We start from the raw sequence: 18,447 nt of genomic DNA, 5'->3' as shown, positions 1-18,447 counted from the left end.
TTAAAACAATTGTTTTAAGCAATTGTTTAAAAATGTCTGAATTGATAGGATCAAATCATTTCAGATTCAGGAAGGACTTTAATATTAGGGGACATTAGAAGTTCCTAAGCAAATGTTAAGGATCTCTGTATCTTATTTGTGGATTAATAAATTGAGATATTAAATCCTACCAAGGCTCTTTAGAAACTGTACACAGTGCTTTCTCATTGCGCCAGTTGTTCTGTATTATATTTTAAGTAGAGACGATCCAATGCACAATAAAAGCTCTTTTACACTCAAATTTTCAAGCAAAGACATTCGAAGTGATGGAGCATTTTTAGTAGGGATGTCCTGATCCGAATATAATATCTGATATCGGTTCGATATTAACTAAAAACTAATAAAAACCTCAGTTAATATTACATGGGTCAGTTTTTCTCACACCTATTATTGTTGATTTTAGTTCTCAGTTTTACTAACATCACTCGATCAAACATTTTTTAAAACCCAACAGTATCAAATAAATCATAAGACCATGTTTGATTCATGTTGATATTGTATCGGAGCATTATCTGCATCAGCCAGTCCTTAAAGTTGTAATAATGGTATCATGCCGGAAATTAAATAGTTGTATCGAGGCACCCCTATTCTTTAGCATTCGCATCAGAATGTCTGTATCACTACTGATCTGTGCTGGAAACACAATCTGTACCTTTAGCTCATATAAGCATGTACAACAGGTCGCCATTAAATAATGTCACTACGTAAACAAAAGTACTTATTTATATCCTTAAAGGATTAAAGTATACTAAATAGTATAAATTATTACTAATAACTTTGCTAAGAGAATTGAAGCATTTACCTTCTTGATGTTATGTTGCTGGTTTGACGTTATCATCATTAAGCTCAGTTGATGGCGACCCAAGTGTATTTTTTGGTTGCATTATTGAGCTGATGGTTCAGATAAGCACAGGTCAGGTAGTGACAGTCTGTTTTTTTTTTTTTTAAAGTTATCATTTTGAAATATTTCAATATTTCAGGATAACTCAACAGCCATTTCCTTTCTTACTTCCGAATAAAATTCTTGAACATACAAAAATATTGTTTTAGACCAAAACCAGAGAACTATATCTAGAGATCATAATGATCCTTCACTTCACAAGAAGAGGCCTGATATTATAAGGCCTTTAATTAGACACACTTTAATTATTAATTGCAATAATGTCTTTAAAGGACTGATTAAAGAACAAGGTACATTTACACCTGTTGGATCTTATATATTCCATTTCAAAGAACATTAAGATAAGATGGAAAGATAATTCATTTTGATCTAAACAAGTACCATCCAGAATTTGTATTTGTAGAGCAGTCTCTCTTTAAATAGACTGAAAAAATAAAATAAAATAATAAAATCCAGTTTGCCTTGAATCAACTACTTCGCTTTTGCTGTGATTTGTGTCTCATCTATGATGTGCGCTGAACATAATGTCATAGACAGGAAGGTTTTTTATTGGAGGAAAATAGTTTGAAGATATTTTCATTGAGAAAAGCAAGAGCTTCTTCCTGTGTGGTTTTATTGCTCCCCCTACTGGCCATTTGTGTTTCTTCAGTTATAATTTAACTCTAATTCTTCCTATAATAGCATTGGTATTTACATTATACACAAAGCTTTTTGTTATTACTGCGTCTTTATAACCGACCTTGTGTTTCACTATAGATTCAAATTATTTTAAAGTATCGGTCATAATAGAAAAAAGTGACTTATCTGTAAAATGCATCTGTTGTTTGGATCAGCAGTTAATAGATTGTTGCAACTGAATAAAACATTCTTTGTGCCTAGCTCATTTTCTGCATTAAAAGTGAATCTTTTTACTCTGTTTTTTACAGGCTATCCAGGTTTCCAGACTACTACCTACACCAGCCGCAGTTACTCTGGATTAGCACCTGGATACACTTACCAGTTTCCAGGTACGTTGTTTTTATGTTTTTCATGCCTGGCTCTTTGTGACTCTTCGAACAGGAAGGCGTCTAAACGCATACGATAAAAACGCTGATGTACAGAGGTCTTGTTTTGCTCTCTGGATTTTGTTTCTGCACATACATTCATGACCAAATCTGACCCAAAATTGATTTCTCTTTCCATTCGTTGGTCAGAAGCTTCACTTTTTTCCCTTAAACCCACATTAACGTTGTTAATTTTTTTCCTTTAAATTTCCACATTTGTTTACTTCTTTGCTCTTTGATGATTCTGTTTATTTAAGCTGCTTATATAACTCCCTTTCATTTAGACCGTATGGCTCCTCCTCTTCCTTTTGCTCCTGACTTCCTGCCGTCTTTAAAGGATTTTTTTCCTTTTTTTTTTGTTCTTGCTATACTTGTGTGCTATACTTGTCCCCTATCTTGCCGTTTTGTGTGTCTGGGGCTTTGTAGTTTGTCTTGTGGATGGTGACTGTATTTTTAAAGCGCTCTCTCATTTTTCTCTTGACCTTCTCTGTTTCTAGAATTCCACTTAGAGCGGACCCCCCTTCTGACATCATCCCACCCCCCTGAGCTGGCAGGTCAGTGCCTCCTTTCTCTTCTAAAGGCCAAAAGAGCGGAAAAAAACAAACATTTTGAAGCAAAACGTCACACTGAACTGTTTGAGATTAAAGTCTCTGGTCTTGAATAGAGATGAAGTATTTATAAATGGAGATGCACCAATAAGAGATTATTGAACAGGTTCTGATCACTAATTTTTGTAAAACGTTGACCTATAGTGACCTCATTAAGCAGATTTTGATATTATTGGTATTCAGAAAAATGTATTTTAATTCATCTTAATTAATTATCTATATTAACAGAAGAGTTAACATAACACGTTGTGTGTATGAAGGAGAGCAGTATCTGTACAGAAAAATGTCTGTTTAAAAACAAAATGATTTAGACATTACCTTTTAAAGCAACAACAAAAAAAAAATCACTGCCTAGCTCCACATGTGGGTCTAAATATGTTGTGATTTAGACTTAGACTCAAGTTTATTTATCCATTGGGGTTACTCCTTCAGAGAAATTCTGCTTATGTAGAGTACAACGAGTTAAAGCAAGCTGCCATTAAAGATAAAAATACGACAGACGATATAAAAAGTGTATATAGTACCAAAGAAAAAGCATTAAAAAAAGAAAAAAAACCAAGTTATAATGTCTTGGAATATGTTTCACTTAGATATAAAAATATCTGCACAGTAGAGAGCTAAGGGAAGAGTACAAAGTAGTTGACTTGGGTTATTGCATTTGCACTGCAGAAATGTACTGACCTTAGAGATAAGTAAGAAAATTACACAGTTTACTCAGTAGTTGGCACGTGTTATTGCACAGTGAGAGAGAAGAATATTGCAAATGAGTGACAATAGGCACTGTTTTGCATAAGATTTCCAAGGAGGGGGGTGCTGGCCCTTGATTTACCTTTTTTTTTTTTTTTACCATAACTTAAAAATAGTTTTTTGTGAGACGTAAAAATCTAATAATCACTCCAAATATTATATATATTTTTTTATATTTTTCATCCAGCCAAGTTGTTTTTTTTTTCTCATCATATTGCATTTGATGGGTGTAAATTTAGACAATGCCACACTGTGCCACTGACTCAAAGTTTTTACCATCGATACAATGTAACCTGTTAAAACAAACAAATGTAATAAGCTTGTATTCTATTGTTTACTGTACTAGCAGGAGCTAAGACCATTAGCATAAGCTAAACTTCATATCAAAATCAAACTGGAAGATAACCACTTTTTAAAGTGAAGCATATTTCTGTTGCTGCAGCACATTGTTTTAATATATCTGAGAAAAAGTTTTATTCCAATGCTAACCATAAACAGCCCCTGTTATAAACTGGAGAATCTAGGTTAGCATCTCCTAGCAGCAGCACAAACACCAGCTTCTTCAGACAACTCTCCCCTCTTCCTTCGTTTATTCCTCCTCACTGTCTTCATTATTGCCAGTGCTTTCTATACCGTCATCAATTTCAGTTTGTTCAAACTGGAAAGGTTTAATGATACTCATTGTTTTGTAGGCCAGCGCTACAGGACCGAGCTTACGTTGTTTACCCAGAACTCCTTGCAGTTTAAACAACAGGGAAAAGTCTGTGCTAGAATATATATACTTTTTTACTTTATTAAAAGTAAAAAAAAGTAAAAAAAAATCAGAAATAAAGTCTATTGTTACAACTAATTTTGGACTCTTTAGGGTTTAAAGGCTTAGAATAATAACTATATGGAGCCATGGTTTCATAAACTTTAAGAACCATGTAGAGCTATGATGGTTCATGAGCTAACATTGTTTTCTTAATTATTTGAAGGCAGTGGACTTTATTTGGTTACCTTTGATAGTACACTGAAAAAAAAAATAATGCGACCACTTAAGACATTTACTTAATCATATTAAGTTACTTTAACTAGGGTTGCGCCGATGCCATTTTTTGGCCCTGATACCTGGCTGTGCAATATCAGCCAATATCGATACCATTTGTTTGAAATTGACGTGTGTGTGTATATATGAAGAACTGCATACTATTTGGATGTAAAATAATTGCCATCATGGCATTTTTTCAAGCTGCTGCCTACCTTTGTGAAGCAGGAATAAGACTAATACAAAGTAAATCCAGTAGAAGTTTTTATTGCCTATCTGGAATAGGTGACAATAGTTGAATAAACTGTCAAAATGGTATCGGTGCCCTATTTGTTGGTACTCACCGATACAGGTACCACTATTTTAGTGCTGGATCAGGGTCCAGTCCGATACTGGTACCAGTATCGGTGCAACACTAACTTTAACACAACTGTTTTATGTCCTACCCTGATAACATGAAGCAATTGTGTTAAAGTAACTAAATATGTTCGATTCCTGTCCCAGGTTCTTTATGCATGGAGTTTGCATGTTCTCCCTGAGCATGCGTGGGTTCTCTCCGGGTGCTCCGGCTTCCTCCCACAGTCCAAAAACATGACTGTTATGTTAATTGGCTTCTCTAAATTGTCCTTAGGTGACAATTGACTGCTGGAGGCACCTGCACCCCTCGCGACCCCACTCGGGACAAGCGTGTCAGATAACTAAATATGATTAAGTAAATGCCAAAACCGGTTGCATTATTTTTTTCAGTGTAGGGAGAAAGAACTGGGATTAAACAGAGGAGGGAGACATGCAGCATACCAGGGTGGTACATGAACCAGAACCAACGCCTCATTGCAGGGTTCGGCGCATCCCCTGGCAGCCTGCATTTGTTGAGAAAGCATGCTAATAATTTATTTTCTCAGTATATTGCACTTTCAAATACCATACCATGCCATATAGAATGGTTTATTAAACATATTGAGAGGTTTAAATCAGATATTTTTATATTACACAACCTTTATATAGCCATATTGAAATTTAAGCCAGTGCCTGGCACGAAACCTCTACTTTTGGGGAATTTATGTTTTCTGATCTGAAAACTTGAAACTTTTAACCTTTGAGTAAAAATGTGATGCATAATTTAATTTATTTCCATTTTTGTGATGCAGCACATAAATCTCGGAAGATTTGCAGGTGGTTATTAAAAGTTAGAGAATGACTGCCCTAAAGGACATTTCCAATCCCTAAATGTTTCATGACAGGCAGAGGCTAAAATCTGGAAAGAATAAAATACATTCAGCCTTTTCTGCTATCTGGGTCACTTTGCTCCTTCAACAGATTTGGGAAACAACCTTACTGCGGTTAAAAATTAATGTACTGTGGCAAAGTTTGTTTTTTCTATCTGAAAAGGTGAAAACCCAAAACTGCTCTTAAAATAGTGAAGAAGCTCAAAGATCAACACTTGTCAAAATCCCCTGTAGCTCTTTGATGCAGCAGCCTTGGTCAGTGGTCAACTAACAATTTATAACATAAGAAGGGTTTTTTTTTTTTTTTTTATCTTGCTTGTAGTATGAAAATTTTTTTCCAAAAGTCTTCATGCTTAATACACCGTCACTATATAAAATACATATAAAAGCAGCTAAAGATGCATTATGGAGTTCTCTAATGATGCTGCGACCTGGAGCAGAGGAAGGGGCCTACCGTGGAACATTTTACTGTTTAGTTTTGTAAATATTTGTACTTAAAATAAAAAATGTCTTAAATGACTCATAATTTGAATAAGAAGTATTTCTTAAAATAAACCAAAATGAGTGGAAAAGGAGCGAATGTTTAAACTGAAAATGTAAACACACTATACACTCTTGACCAAACTTTTAGCTTGTGGGTTTATGTTTTAAAGAAATTGATTTCTAGAAAGAAAAAGGACCCTTTACTCTTGAGTAGAGATGCACGATTTATTGGTATTTATCTGTATTGGCAGATATTCCACTTAGTTTATTTATATATGTCAGAAACAATGGAAAAAAATGATATTAGTAAATGTCCAGTTTAGGCCAGAACAACAATATGAATATCAGAAAATCCATATCATCCAAAATTTGTATATCTTTGCATCCATAGCCCTAGGCTATTTTAATGGACATACTGATGTTACAAATATATATTGTATATCTAACTCTTAAAAGCTCCGTTGCTGATTTGGTTCTGTTCTCGTTCAGTTTAATCCTTCATGCCAGAGAAGCTGTCAGAACAAACGTCTCGCAGCGTTAGTGCAGCTTCTTAGAAAAGGTCTTCATAGACCTCCCAATTTCATTTTACAACCATGAACTGTAATGCAAAAGTCTAAACATGTTGGAAATCTAACACCAACACGTCAAGTTCAAGGCAGAGTCGTTGATTTGTAGATTAAATAGGGACAGCGGCCGAAACCGGGTTTTCAGTGTGTCTGCCTACTGTGTTTTAGATGGAAAGCACCTAAAGCAGAGGTTATGATCTGATTAATTATGCTGAATAACATTTTATGCCGGGGGAGTTAAAGGGACAGTAACGAGTAAAAGCTACCTGAATATGATTATGTAACTGCAGGACCGGCCTCTGTGGCACAGATTGCGCTTGAGCAGCATAGGTTTTAAGTCCTGGGGATACAACAGCACTGCTTCTCTAACACTAAAGAGGATTTAATTTATTACATAAATGCCAGTTAGAGGGAGTTTTTTATTTTTATGCCCTCTCCTGGTACAGCAGAGCAGCAGGCACCGTTAGTTTGGGTTATTTTATAAATATGACCCACATCTGCGAGCATGTCGTTTGCAGCTGTACTTCAGGTTCAAAACTCCTGAGCCCGACATGTGACTCGTAGCGTTTTTTTCTTATCCTAGATAACTCAGAGCCAGATGCTTCTCTATGTTGCCCTCCTGCATCTAGCAGTTGGATTGAAATGACGTGACAGATGTGTGAGCAGATGTAGATTCAGCCACACTGAGCTGTAGATTATTGCTTTATGATCTGATATCAGAGCGGATCCACAATGAGGCGTTTAACGTGGCTTCTTATGTAATCCTCAGCCATTCCACTCACTGCATACGGTCCAATGGCAGCAGCTGCAGCAGCAGTAGTCAGAGGTACGTCTGTGACTTCCAGTGTGTTTTATATTTGTACGCAATGTTTGCACGGGCTCGCTTGAACAAATAAAAAGCATATTTTTAGAAGCATGTGTGTGTGTGTGAAGCCCTCTGGTGTCCAAGCTTGACTCGTCTCCTCTGCCTCTCAGGCTCCACCCCATCACGCACAGCTGGCTTCCTGGGCACCAGCAGCCCCGGACCAATGGCTGACCTGTACGCCGCAGCCAACCAAGACTCAGGAGTCAGCACCTACATCAGTGCCGCCAGCCCCGCCCCCAGCACAGGGTTCGGACATGGTCTAGGGGTAGGTCACGCCTGTTACATTCAGAAACATGCAAGGCTGCACATATGTACTCACAAAGAGTGCATTCATTGTTGCCACTGTGTCCTCAGGGTCCTCTGATTGCCACTGCGTTCACTAATGGCTACCACTGAAGAGGCTCAGGTCACAGAGGATCGGAGGGCTCCTCCTCTGTCTGCTGTTGTGCTAATCAGAATGCTGACTGCCCTTTGACGGCACAATCTGATTGGCTGGCCGCGGGCTCTCCTGGCACCACGTGGCTCCACCCACCGACTGAAGATCTTTTTAAAACCAGAACCCTTGTTTCTCTGTACTAATCTCACTTCGACGTAACGTCCCCGGTTCTTCTAGTTTTTTTTTTCTTTTCTTTTGTACTCATGTCCTCAAACTAGTCCCTCGACAACCCCGACATCCTTCCTCGGTCATCCTTTTGTTTCCTCTATTGAGGCTGAGAGGAGAAAACTGCAGGAAAATTGTATGAAAAGCCGTCGGAGGAAGAGGACGAACTGTTTTGAATTTTATTTTTTTTTTCTAAATGATTTTATTATAATGTGATGTGTTATTTTATCATGAAATCTTTCAAAGCTGTTACTGATGTGGTAAAAACAAACAAAATATGTGAGGTGGGGGCATTTTTAACAAAGGAAGAACAAACCCAACAAAAGTCCTTTTTTACGCTGCAACTGTCACTGAAAACAGAAGAAGAAGAAAAAATGTATATTTTGGTAGTCTTTAAAAACAAAAAACCTTTGTAATATTGTTATTAATATTGACATAATAATGATAATCTGTAAGGTATTTTATTCTTTAATTGGTTTTAAAGCAATGTTTTTATGTCTTCCTGTAAGATATTGTATATAAAGGTGGGGTGGGATGGAGGGGATTCTCATTGGTTGGTTTTTGACTGGATGTCATATGCTACTGTCTCCAAGCATCTCACTACTTTAACAGTATGCATATGGTTAGATGTGCACACTGTGGGCCAGTCCGCTTTTGTGTCACTTCTGTGCATTGCTGAAACGTGCATTTTAGGAGTTTGTCAGGTGAAATATGCTCCAATAATCGACCAAATCTTATTTTTTCCTTCACTTTAAGAGTGAGCGTTTGACTCTTGAATGACCATGCAACTGAAGTTAAACAAAGTGGACTTATGGAAGAAAAATTAGCTTAAAATGAGAAGATGAAACATGAATACATTTCCAGGATCTTCTGTGGCCTATTTTCTCTGTATATAACAATCAATTAGCTTTTTTCTTTTTCTTTTTTTTTTGTTTTGCTATACCTCCTACAAAATGCTAGAAGGACTCGGTGTAAGGATGAATTCTAACAAAGAAGGAGAAAATCCGTTTGAATCGTTTGCTTTCTAGCTGACACATTTATCCATTTTACTCAAAAGTCATCCCCTTTTTAATTGCTTTACTCCTTCAGAATTGCCAGCTGGACTTCTGCATCTTCATGTAGCACATTTGAGAAAAAAATAGATCAGTTGTCAACTTCAACTTATGGAGGACAAACTATCTTAAAGCTGTGGAAGATTATTTAGTACAATTTAAGGAGCTTTTTAGGCTTATTTGGACATTTGATAAAGTCATCCTTTTTTATTATTACTTCCTTAAAAATGCTACTTTAACTCTTACATCTTCATGCTGCCCATTTCAGATAAACACCACAGACTAGTGTTGTAGTCAAGTCAGCCACACCAACCGAGACCAAGGAATACCGAGACAAGGCCAAGACCTTTAGAGACCAAGACCATATAAGGTCTTGGTCTCTAAAGGTCTAAGCCTTTTCTCCGTCTTTGTTGTTGTGGTTTTCACTGCAAGACTCTTCTAACAACCTTAAACCAGAAATGAGGGATTTGGGTTTTGCTTGACTTCCTCTTTTTTTTTGAAAATATTATATATATATATATATTTTTTTTTTTTGAGCGGTTCTCTTAATGTTTCTGTTTTATTGTTCTCTTATTAAAATAAATGATTCTTTTATGCGGTGCTGTCCACCGTGAAGACAAATGAAGGACTCTCAGAGAACGCCGTTGTGAAAAAAAGATGAGAAAAAAAAATCACAATCCTGTTCTGTCCTCTTATCACTGTTCGAAGGTGCATGTGGCTGCGTCTGAGCGTGTGTGAGTCCGTGTTTGTGCGCATACATCCAGAGTGTAATATGGAACTACTTCTGGCAGCGGAGGATCATTTTAATTGCCTTTTTTCTTTGGTACTAAAAAAAAAAAAAAAGAACACCCTGTTTCATTTGTGGTTGGCCTCCATTTCTCGCCCAACCTTCTCCCAAATATGTGCTTCTCTGAAACCAACATATTAATTTTAATGTTTCTGCTCCATGTGGAGGTGGAAAGGCGGAGGCATGGCAGGGATCAGAAATGAAACAGGGTGACGTTCCCAGTCGGTTCTGATACAGGGGTTCACTATGAGACGCCGCTGGCTGGCAGGAGAAGCAGGAAGAGTTTTGCAAAAACAAAAAACAAGTTGCCTGCCTGTTTAGCCTCTTCTCTGCCACAGGAAGCCAGCAGTTCATCTGTCAGACAGGCTGGGACATGGTTTTAAAAAAATAAATAGAAACTACTGCTGGACACCAACACTGTAACTTTTTAAACGTACAATAAAGCAATAAGTTATTTTTTACCTTACAAATGAAAATAGTACTATTATTGGTAATAGCAGACAAGAAGTGGGAAATTCTGCGGCATTAAGACTTATTTTCTGGGAAGAAAAGAACTATATTTTTCTGTTTTGAGATGTTTTTCCCCCTTGTATGTTGCTTTTACAGATGCCTTTTTGTTTTGGTGATGTATGGAAATAGGCCAATATTTGGAGTGGAGCTCCATGTGGGCTCGGGTAAAGATTCTGACTGTCCCTCGCCAAGCTTTCCTTTTTTATTTTTGTTTTCTGAATATTTCAATTTGAAGTTCCTAATAAATTATTCTAAAGCAGTTTGTAATAGTATTTTTGATCAAAGATATGACTGTGCTTTGGATCATTTGGTTATGGGGAATCAATTTGAGCATCAAGAGTTTCAAAATGCCCCAAATATATTCGTCCTAATGAAAATGTAAAAAAAAAAAAAAAACATAAAATAAATATTTCATTGCTGTGGCATCATTTCACATTTGAATTAATAGATACATTTATATTGCACTTTTAAAAGAAGTTAACGTTAAAGATGCACAACAAGTTTCTATAGAAGGTTCTGTAACTACTCTAGAGGCTCTTGAAATTATTTTAAAAAGAGAAATTATTACCATGAAGAAAAGTATAGAAAAAAGTGAATGTCTTCATCAGACTGATGTAAAAAACAGAGAGTCTTCAGTCAGGCCTCTCTAGAGTCGCTGTAGAACAGACTGCTGCAGGAGATCCTTCCTCCTACAGCCATGTTTCTTCAACATCTCTTACACTGGAAAAATGATCTAGAAATAAGTAAAGATGTCTTAAATTAATTGTATTTTCCCTTAATTTGAGTAGGTAAATGAGATAGTTTGCCAATGGAATGAGTATTTTTACTCTGATAATTAAGATAATTAGATAATATGCACTTGAAATTAAACAATGCTATTCTGTTTTCTTATTCTAAGTGTAAATTGCCCTGTTCCATTGGCAAGATGTCTCTTTTACTACCTTAATCCAAGAGCAAATGCACTTATTTTAAGGAAAAAATGACTCGTCTAGATTTTGATTTTTTTCCAGTGTAAAAGAAACCCCATATAAGGATTACAAAAAACATTTTATATCCATTTGGGAGAAATTAAGTCAATCTGAATTGTGTTTTCAGAAATGTAAATACTAACTTATAAAACTCTTGTTTTTAATAGAATATAACATTGAGGCTCATTTCCTGCAGCCGCCCTTTAAAATAGGAAAGAAAAGAGATCCCCTAAGCTAAGGCTGATTTTTTTTAGTTTTGTAAGTCAGGAAAATACTTCACGAGGAACTCTCGTGAAGTTATTTCCTCCCCAAAAATCACCCACATCTTCTGTCAGACCCCTTAAAAAATACAAAAATAGCTCCAGCTGTGAGGAGTTCATCCTCCCACCACCAGTAATATGGAATAATAGGTATATTTAGGTATATTTATCTATACTTTACTGGATTTTTTAAACACCTTTTAATGTTCACTTCTTTTATTTTATTTTATTTTTTTGCAATTTTCTCTACTTTCTACTCCTTACATTTTAAAAATAAACTTGTTAGTTTTTTTTTATTTAAGCAGATTTTTATTATTGGTTTGTTGGCATTTAAAAAAAAATGCTGTTAAAATTGACACTTTCACTATTAGTTTACTACTTTAGTAAAAAGCTTGAGTGGATACTCCAGCTGCACAGTGAAGTAGTGGGTAGCACTGCTGCCTTGCAGCCTGAATGTCTGGGTTCGATTCCCGGCCTGGGGTCTTTCTGTATGGAGTTTGCATGTTCTCCCTGTGCATATGTGGGTTCTCTCCAGGTACTAAAGCTTCCTCTGACAGCCCAAAAACATGATTTTTAGGTTAATCAGCTTCTCTAAATTCTCCTTAGAAGTGAGTGTGTGAATGGTTGTTTGTCTCTGCGATGGACTGGCGACGTGTTCAGGGTGTACCCCACCTATCGACAGTAGCATTTATACCTTTACTTGAGTAATAAAAATTGAGACCTCTGCTAAAGATAGAGGATGGCACTTTAGACAGAGATCATTTATTAAAAATCCAACTCAGTCACTGTAAAGTAAGGTTGAATGGTCTATAATGTTGTGGGATGTTTTGTTTCTCCCCCATTTGACAAAGAGGACTTTTTTCTTTTTTTAAAGTAGTGACATTGATAAGACTAATAGCTTCAGGAAAAAAATAAAACATCAATGTTAACAACAGCAAAGTTTGACTTTTGCTCAACAATTCTTTTTTTCCCCTCTTCATGATTGTTGGGAGGATCTACATAGAAAACTAGAAAAGTCCAGGTCTACAAATTAAATCTCTGCAGGTGGTGGCATTTGGTGAAAAATGAAAGCACATAAATCCATACAGAAAAGAGTTTTTTTTTTTTTTTTTCGGGCAACAAACTGTTTAAATTTACCCTAACATGAAAGATTTTTTAAACCAGTTAGTGGAGCTCGTAGTGCACTCTGTGGGGTACCAGATCCCCCCTACATATGAAGAGCTGGACAGAGGCCAGCAGGGTCACAGATCCTCTTTCGCCTCTCTCCTTTTACCATCTGCCTACAAACACAAGAACCCACAGAAGTGAAACGGAATGGCTTCCAAAGAATAACTTCTTTTAGTTTCTGGATAAACTTTGGACTTCAGCTCCTCCAGCTTCCTTCTTTTGTATTCACTGCGTTTTGGAATTGTTTTAATCAGTTTTATTTGGGTTGTAATTGTTTTCATACCGTGTTTCTTTGGAACGTCAATGGCAGTCGGTGTGCTAGATTCACAAACCAAAAGCTCCTTAAGCGGGAGCACTTTTTTTTATTTAGAGGAGCAGGAACCTCCACCTCCCCTCCGGAGCTACCTTTATGTGACCATGTTGGCGTGCTTCTGTCCAGCATGTCCCGTAAACATCGTGGCCCTGGTCTTCTCTGTCATGGTATGTATGGACTACACAGATAAACTAGGCTGGATTTTACTACCGGTAAATTCTTTGGCCATTGAGAAATAACCAGAAACAAGCTGAAGGAAATGGTGTTTTGAAACTGTGCGGTGACACTGCCCTTTGACCTGTGAGTGAATGTGATGAACCCTGCCTCATAGACAACTGCATCTTCTATTTTTATCCTCTGTTTTGGAAAATGAGAAAGGACTGATTCTGAAGACGGCAGAATTTGAATCTGCCAAAGCAGAGTGTCCAGGGATAAAACACTGATATATTTCTCACATTTTGCCACTTTACAAGCAAAATCCTTGCACCTTATTTTGTTTTTTCTTGTGATTTTTCCCTGCTCTTTAAGATTTTTCTTTTAAATCACTACATGAAAGGCATCCTAGTGTATATCGTCTGGTTTATGCTGATTAAATCCATTCATTGAGACAGGGTGGCAGGACGGATCAGCAGTCCAGGGCGGTCTCTGGGCACTTGGGCAGCACAGTACAATCCTACACTCACACACTCATACTGAAGGGCAATCTAGAGCAGAGGTTACTGAACTGTTCAGTTTCAGACTCACAATACGGTCCACTCATGACCCAAACTATTGGTCGAATAAAAAATATTAACCGCAGGTGTAAAAACATTACATGCAACATCAACAACAAAAGTAGCTTTTTTCATTTTAAGAGATGATTTTATATCTCTTAACATAATGACATAAATTGTTGTTTAGCTTGATTTCTGTATGTGTGTATCTCAACACCACAAACTTGTTGAGCAAGGACGCAAAGTGGGGTCTACTATCTAAAGCCAGGCATACACTGTATGATTTTTTTCCCTTTTCGGGCTTCTCCAGTCGCACGAGAATTTTTCGATGGGGCGGAGTTTCACCCTAATCGTGTGTCCTGCTTCGTGCAGTGTACACGGGGTAACATGGGGAGATAAGCCTCTCACGACCATCTCCAGATCAGGAATCGCAAGATTAAGGAGAAAAATGAAACATGTTTGAAATTCAGTCTTCCATCGTAAGGTTGCATCAGAGCGTTGGGCCGCACAGTGTGAAAACATACATCATGAGCTGTGAACTTTTAAACCCTGCAGTTTTTTTGTACAGTTTGATATTTTCAAAATAGTTATAGAAAATCCAACCAGGTGTTATTTCATCTCAATATATGTCCAAGATTATTCTTTATAGGATATTATTTAGAGAAGCAGGATCACAAAGACCACAATGAAAAAAACCTAAAACTGTAAAAGCATTGTTATGTTCTAAAACAATGCTCTAAACATCTGTCAACTGTTCAATACATCATCCTGAAAATAGGATAAACATATGTAACAAGACATGTCCTTACTTCCAAACGGACAGGGCAGGCAAAACGAACTGTCATCGGAGAGTCAAACAGGGTGGTTACTATGGAGAAGCTACAGAGATCCATTGTAGGGGAGTTGTGGCCTAGTGGAATCCAGAGGTTCTGTGTTTAAGCCCCACTCCCACGGACTGCCACTCTGGGTCTCTGAGCAAGACCTTTCACCCCACTCTGTTCCCTGAGAACTGCACAATGCCTACTGCTCCCAAAGGGCATGGGTTAAATGCAGAGAGTGAATTTTGTTGCTTTATACTAGCGACAGTGTAATGAGAATGAAAAAGCTGATGGGTAAATGGATTTAGGTTAAATACAGAAGATATTGCCACAAAACCATGACAGACCTTTGCTTAGAATCTAAGCTGGCAACGCATGGAGACCCTTTTAAAGTTATAGGTTGTGATGTATTCATTATTTCATTATTGAAATGGTCCTCAACTAATTTGGTGATCAAATCATCATTATAACAGTAATTAAGACAAAATTACTTACAAATACTAATTATAAATATTTATAAGCATCAAATAAAAACATATATATTGAATTCAATTCAAAAATACTTTAATAATCCCAAAGGGAAATTAAATAAATATATATATATTTATATAATACACATGCATTTATATCTAAATTATTTTTATTTATATCTTTCTTTAGAATGCCCAAATGAAGGTTAAAACCATCTATAGGTGCAGCAGTAATTACTTGGCTTACAGACATTTTTAAAGAAGTAATTGTCAATCGAAGACAGAAATTCAAAGGCTAGAAAAGCACAACCTGTTCACAATGCTAGATTTAATCTACTTCTATCTTTTATTTTCCCAGTCTAGAAACAGTTATTATCGTGGTGACTATGACGGCTCCAGGAGGCTGGGCAGGAACGCTTTGTACGTCTCCATCGCTTCAGTCATCATCGGCCTTCTCGTCATCGCCATCACCTGCATTGTTCACTTCACCACAGTAAGTCAGAGAGCTCCGTCGCTCTGCACATTTCATTCCCATATCTACAGACGGTGACACTGAGCGACATAAATGTTGTAACATGTCGTGTTTGTGCCTGAGAATCACTGCATCTATAATGTGCCTCTACATGTCTGACACAGACTCTCTTTGATGTTTGAGGCCATGTTTTTTCTTTCAGATGGATCTTTAGCTGTGAAAGGAAGGGGGAAACAATATGAGACAATGGAATAAAAACCTCTGGACGGTTTTATCTGGACTGGCCGTTATTTACCCACACCCATTGAGAGGATATGACTCATTTTGTCAATATAAATGTGATTTATTTCTGCACTAGATATCACAGATGCTTAAAAGCAACAGAAATCCATTGATTTTAGTTTGCACGAGGCCAAGACGATGGAGAATTGCTATTCAGTATAGGTAGATTAATTTTTTTTTTTGCAGCCATTTCTTGACTCAAACAGATAAAATATGTAACTTCTAATGAAACGTAATGATTTTCCCTTTATTTTAAAGCATTGATACGGACCCAAAGAGAAACTAAAAGGTCACATATTACTTTTCAGATTGACATTGAAGTACATTTTCCAAAACAGTTAAGCTGATTTTCATTTATACTTTTTGTTCCCTCTTCTCCGCTGTATTTACATTAATGGTTTGATTTTTCTAAATGATGTTTTGCCCCAAATATGTAAGTCAGTGTGTTTGCGTTGATGTTGATCCTGTAGAATGTGTCAGTATTTTTATGTTTTCTTGGAAATAATAAATTCAAAAACAAAACCAATGACTTGATTTTGCCTAAATTATTTGATATAACCAAATATAAATTTTAATACAACAGAGATTACCTAACTAAACACAAAACCTTAGCATTTGTTGCAAATGAAACAAAAACCTCTGAAAAACTATGTAACCTGCCCTCCTAAAAGGCTCTTAAACCCAATAACTGATTGTGCCGCCCTTGTGGCATTTGTGATTTGTCGATTTTTTTCACCATTGTGAAAGATTTTTGCCTATTATCTGTAAAATTTACGTCATCCAGCAGACTTTAGGATTTCTGAGCATAAATACTGACATAAGAATATTCTACAACATCTTCTCTGCATTTGATTACAGACTTTGACTAGACCACAAAATCTGATGTGAGTTTTTTAGTTTTTCAGAAGTCGACTTGCTGGTGTTCTTCCCATCATTGTCCCACTGTTTGCATTACATCTGGATGTCCCAATCTGGATAAGGGTTTCCTGAAACAGTTCTATTAATTACAACAAGATGTTCAGGTCCAGATGCAGGAAAGAATCCTCAGAGCATCAGGCTACCACCACCATATTTGAGTGCAGACATGAGAAAATCCGAGACAGGTATTTGTAAAACTTTCTGGCAACTTTAATTTTAACTTTGGACTTTTCCATGAATATTATTCAAGAGTTATTGTTAATTTATTAAATTTTTATTCGACAGCTTGTTTCCCCTATTGTATATCTTTAATTTTCTGACACATTTAAAGATTACAAATGAAGCATAGACAGAAGCAATGTGACAACTGCAGGTGTTTATATCTTATTTCAGTTAGCGGCTTTATAAAAGATGACCTTATTTTCTAAATGTATTTTACATTTCTTTGTATCCTTAGTATATTTCTTTGTTTCCTTAATTGCATTTGTTTTTGTCCAGAACCTGAAGGTTTTACCCGAGGTTAAGTGAAGTAGTAATTCAACCTTGCTTTGCACAGGGAATATCCATTATTTTAGGGGTTCTCTGTAGCTGCTGAGTGGAACTCAAGTTTAAAGTGTAAAGAGTTTTTACGCAGACTGAAAATTAGAATCTGTGTTTGAAGCAACCTTTGCCAAAAAGTGGTTTCAAAGATCTGACGCTTTGAATCTTTTTGAAATATATCCAAAAGAACTCCTTTCCTCTTTTTGCTCCAGAGTTGTACAGAAAAACTACAATGCTGCTTTGATGTTCCTTTAAGAACTGAGCTTAGAGCATCTTCTGCTCCCTTAACGCCTCAGAGTGTCAGAAGTTTCGTCCTGCAGAGTTCAAACTAACAGAACACTGTAGTTCCTCTCTTTGTTGCATGTCCTGTCGTTCATGTTATGGAAGTTCAGATCTTGATTTGTCTTTTTCACATCATGGTCTATCACAGTTATATAAGAATAAAGACTTCCATTATTGTACCCTTTTCTAGTAGGGGGGTACTGGCAATATTTAAAACAAGAGATCACGACTTTGACTAGGCCATTGCAGCTGAAAGGTTAGAATTTTCTTGGCCATTCCGACGAAGATTTGCTGCTTTGTTATAGTCTCAACAGGAAAGCCTCAGTATTCTGCTCCAATAAGGCTTTAACTAGCTTCATAAAGATATAATCATCTGACAATCACCTTAAACACACATTGTTTTATTAGCTTTCCCCACAGATACCAATAGAAGAGATTTAAAAGATTTAAAAGAAAAAAAAAACTTCACCAGTCTACCAAAAACTAATTTCAATTTTCTGATGAAACAGTCTGTTGAAACACTAAGCTATTCTTAGCATGTTAAAGTGTTGCGATGGATAATTGATCATTCACATTGAAATGTGTCTTAGCAGTTCCAGCTAATAGATACAAACCAAAATTTGGCACAAATTTTTTTTTCTCCTGTTTCACATTTCTTTGTGCCTTAAACTGCTCTGTTTGTAGCTGAATACACACATTAAGTTTGGAAGTCTTAATTCAAACCACATGCAGTTAAATCCAACACTTTAAAAGTGTCCGTATTTGTCCACATTATATTAAGTTAAAATA

At 36.5% G+C, this 18,447-nt stretch overlaps 2 protein-coding genes across 2 annotated transcripts in view; both read left to right on the top strand.

The window, feature by feature from the left end:
• LOC107087986 (RNA-binding protein Musashi homolog 1-like) overlaps positions 1-9,237 on the top strand; it is a 37,726-nt gene extending 28,489 nt beyond the window's left edge. The window contains exons 10-14 of the mRNA XM_015379866.1: positions 1,820-1,947; positions 2,481-2,537; positions 7,410-7,466; positions 7,616-7,770; positions 7,860-9,237. Coding sequence (XP_015235352.1) covers positions 1,820-1,947; positions 2,481-2,537; positions 7,410-7,466; positions 7,616-7,770; positions 7,860-7,901 — 439 coding nt within the window. The 3' untranslated portion in view covers positions 7,902-9,237. The remainder of the gene's footprint in view (positions 1-1,819; positions 1,948-2,480; positions 2,538-7,409; positions 7,467-7,615; positions 7,771-7,859) is intronic.
• A 3,712-nt stretch (positions 9,238-12,949) lies between these two features.
• Positions 12,950-16,073, top strand: LOC107087983 (transmembrane protein 233-like). Its single transcript, XM_015379863.1, has 3 exons — positions 12,950-13,330; positions 15,523-15,657; positions 15,839-16,073. Exons 1-3 carry the CDS (start codon positions 13,154-13,156, stop codon positions 15,848-15,850), a joined length of 324 nt encoding a protein of 107 aa, XP_015235349.1. The 5' UTR covers positions 12,950-13,153; the 3' UTR covers positions 15,851-16,073.
• Positions 16,074-18,447: the final 2,374 nt, after the last annotated feature.

The sequence above is a fragment of the Cyprinodon variegatus genome, unplaced genomic scaffold, assembly GCF_000732505.1.
Source record: "Cyprinodon variegatus isolate N-32 unplaced genomic scaffold, C_variegatus-1.0 Scaffold202, whole genome shotgun sequence".
NCBI classification, from domain to species: domain Eukaryota; kingdom Metazoa; phylum Chordata; class Actinopteri; order Cyprinodontiformes; family Cyprinodontidae; genus Cyprinodon; species Cyprinodon variegatus.
Note: the sequence above shows the minus strand (reverse complement) of the source record. Positions and strands in the feature narration are given on the sequence as shown.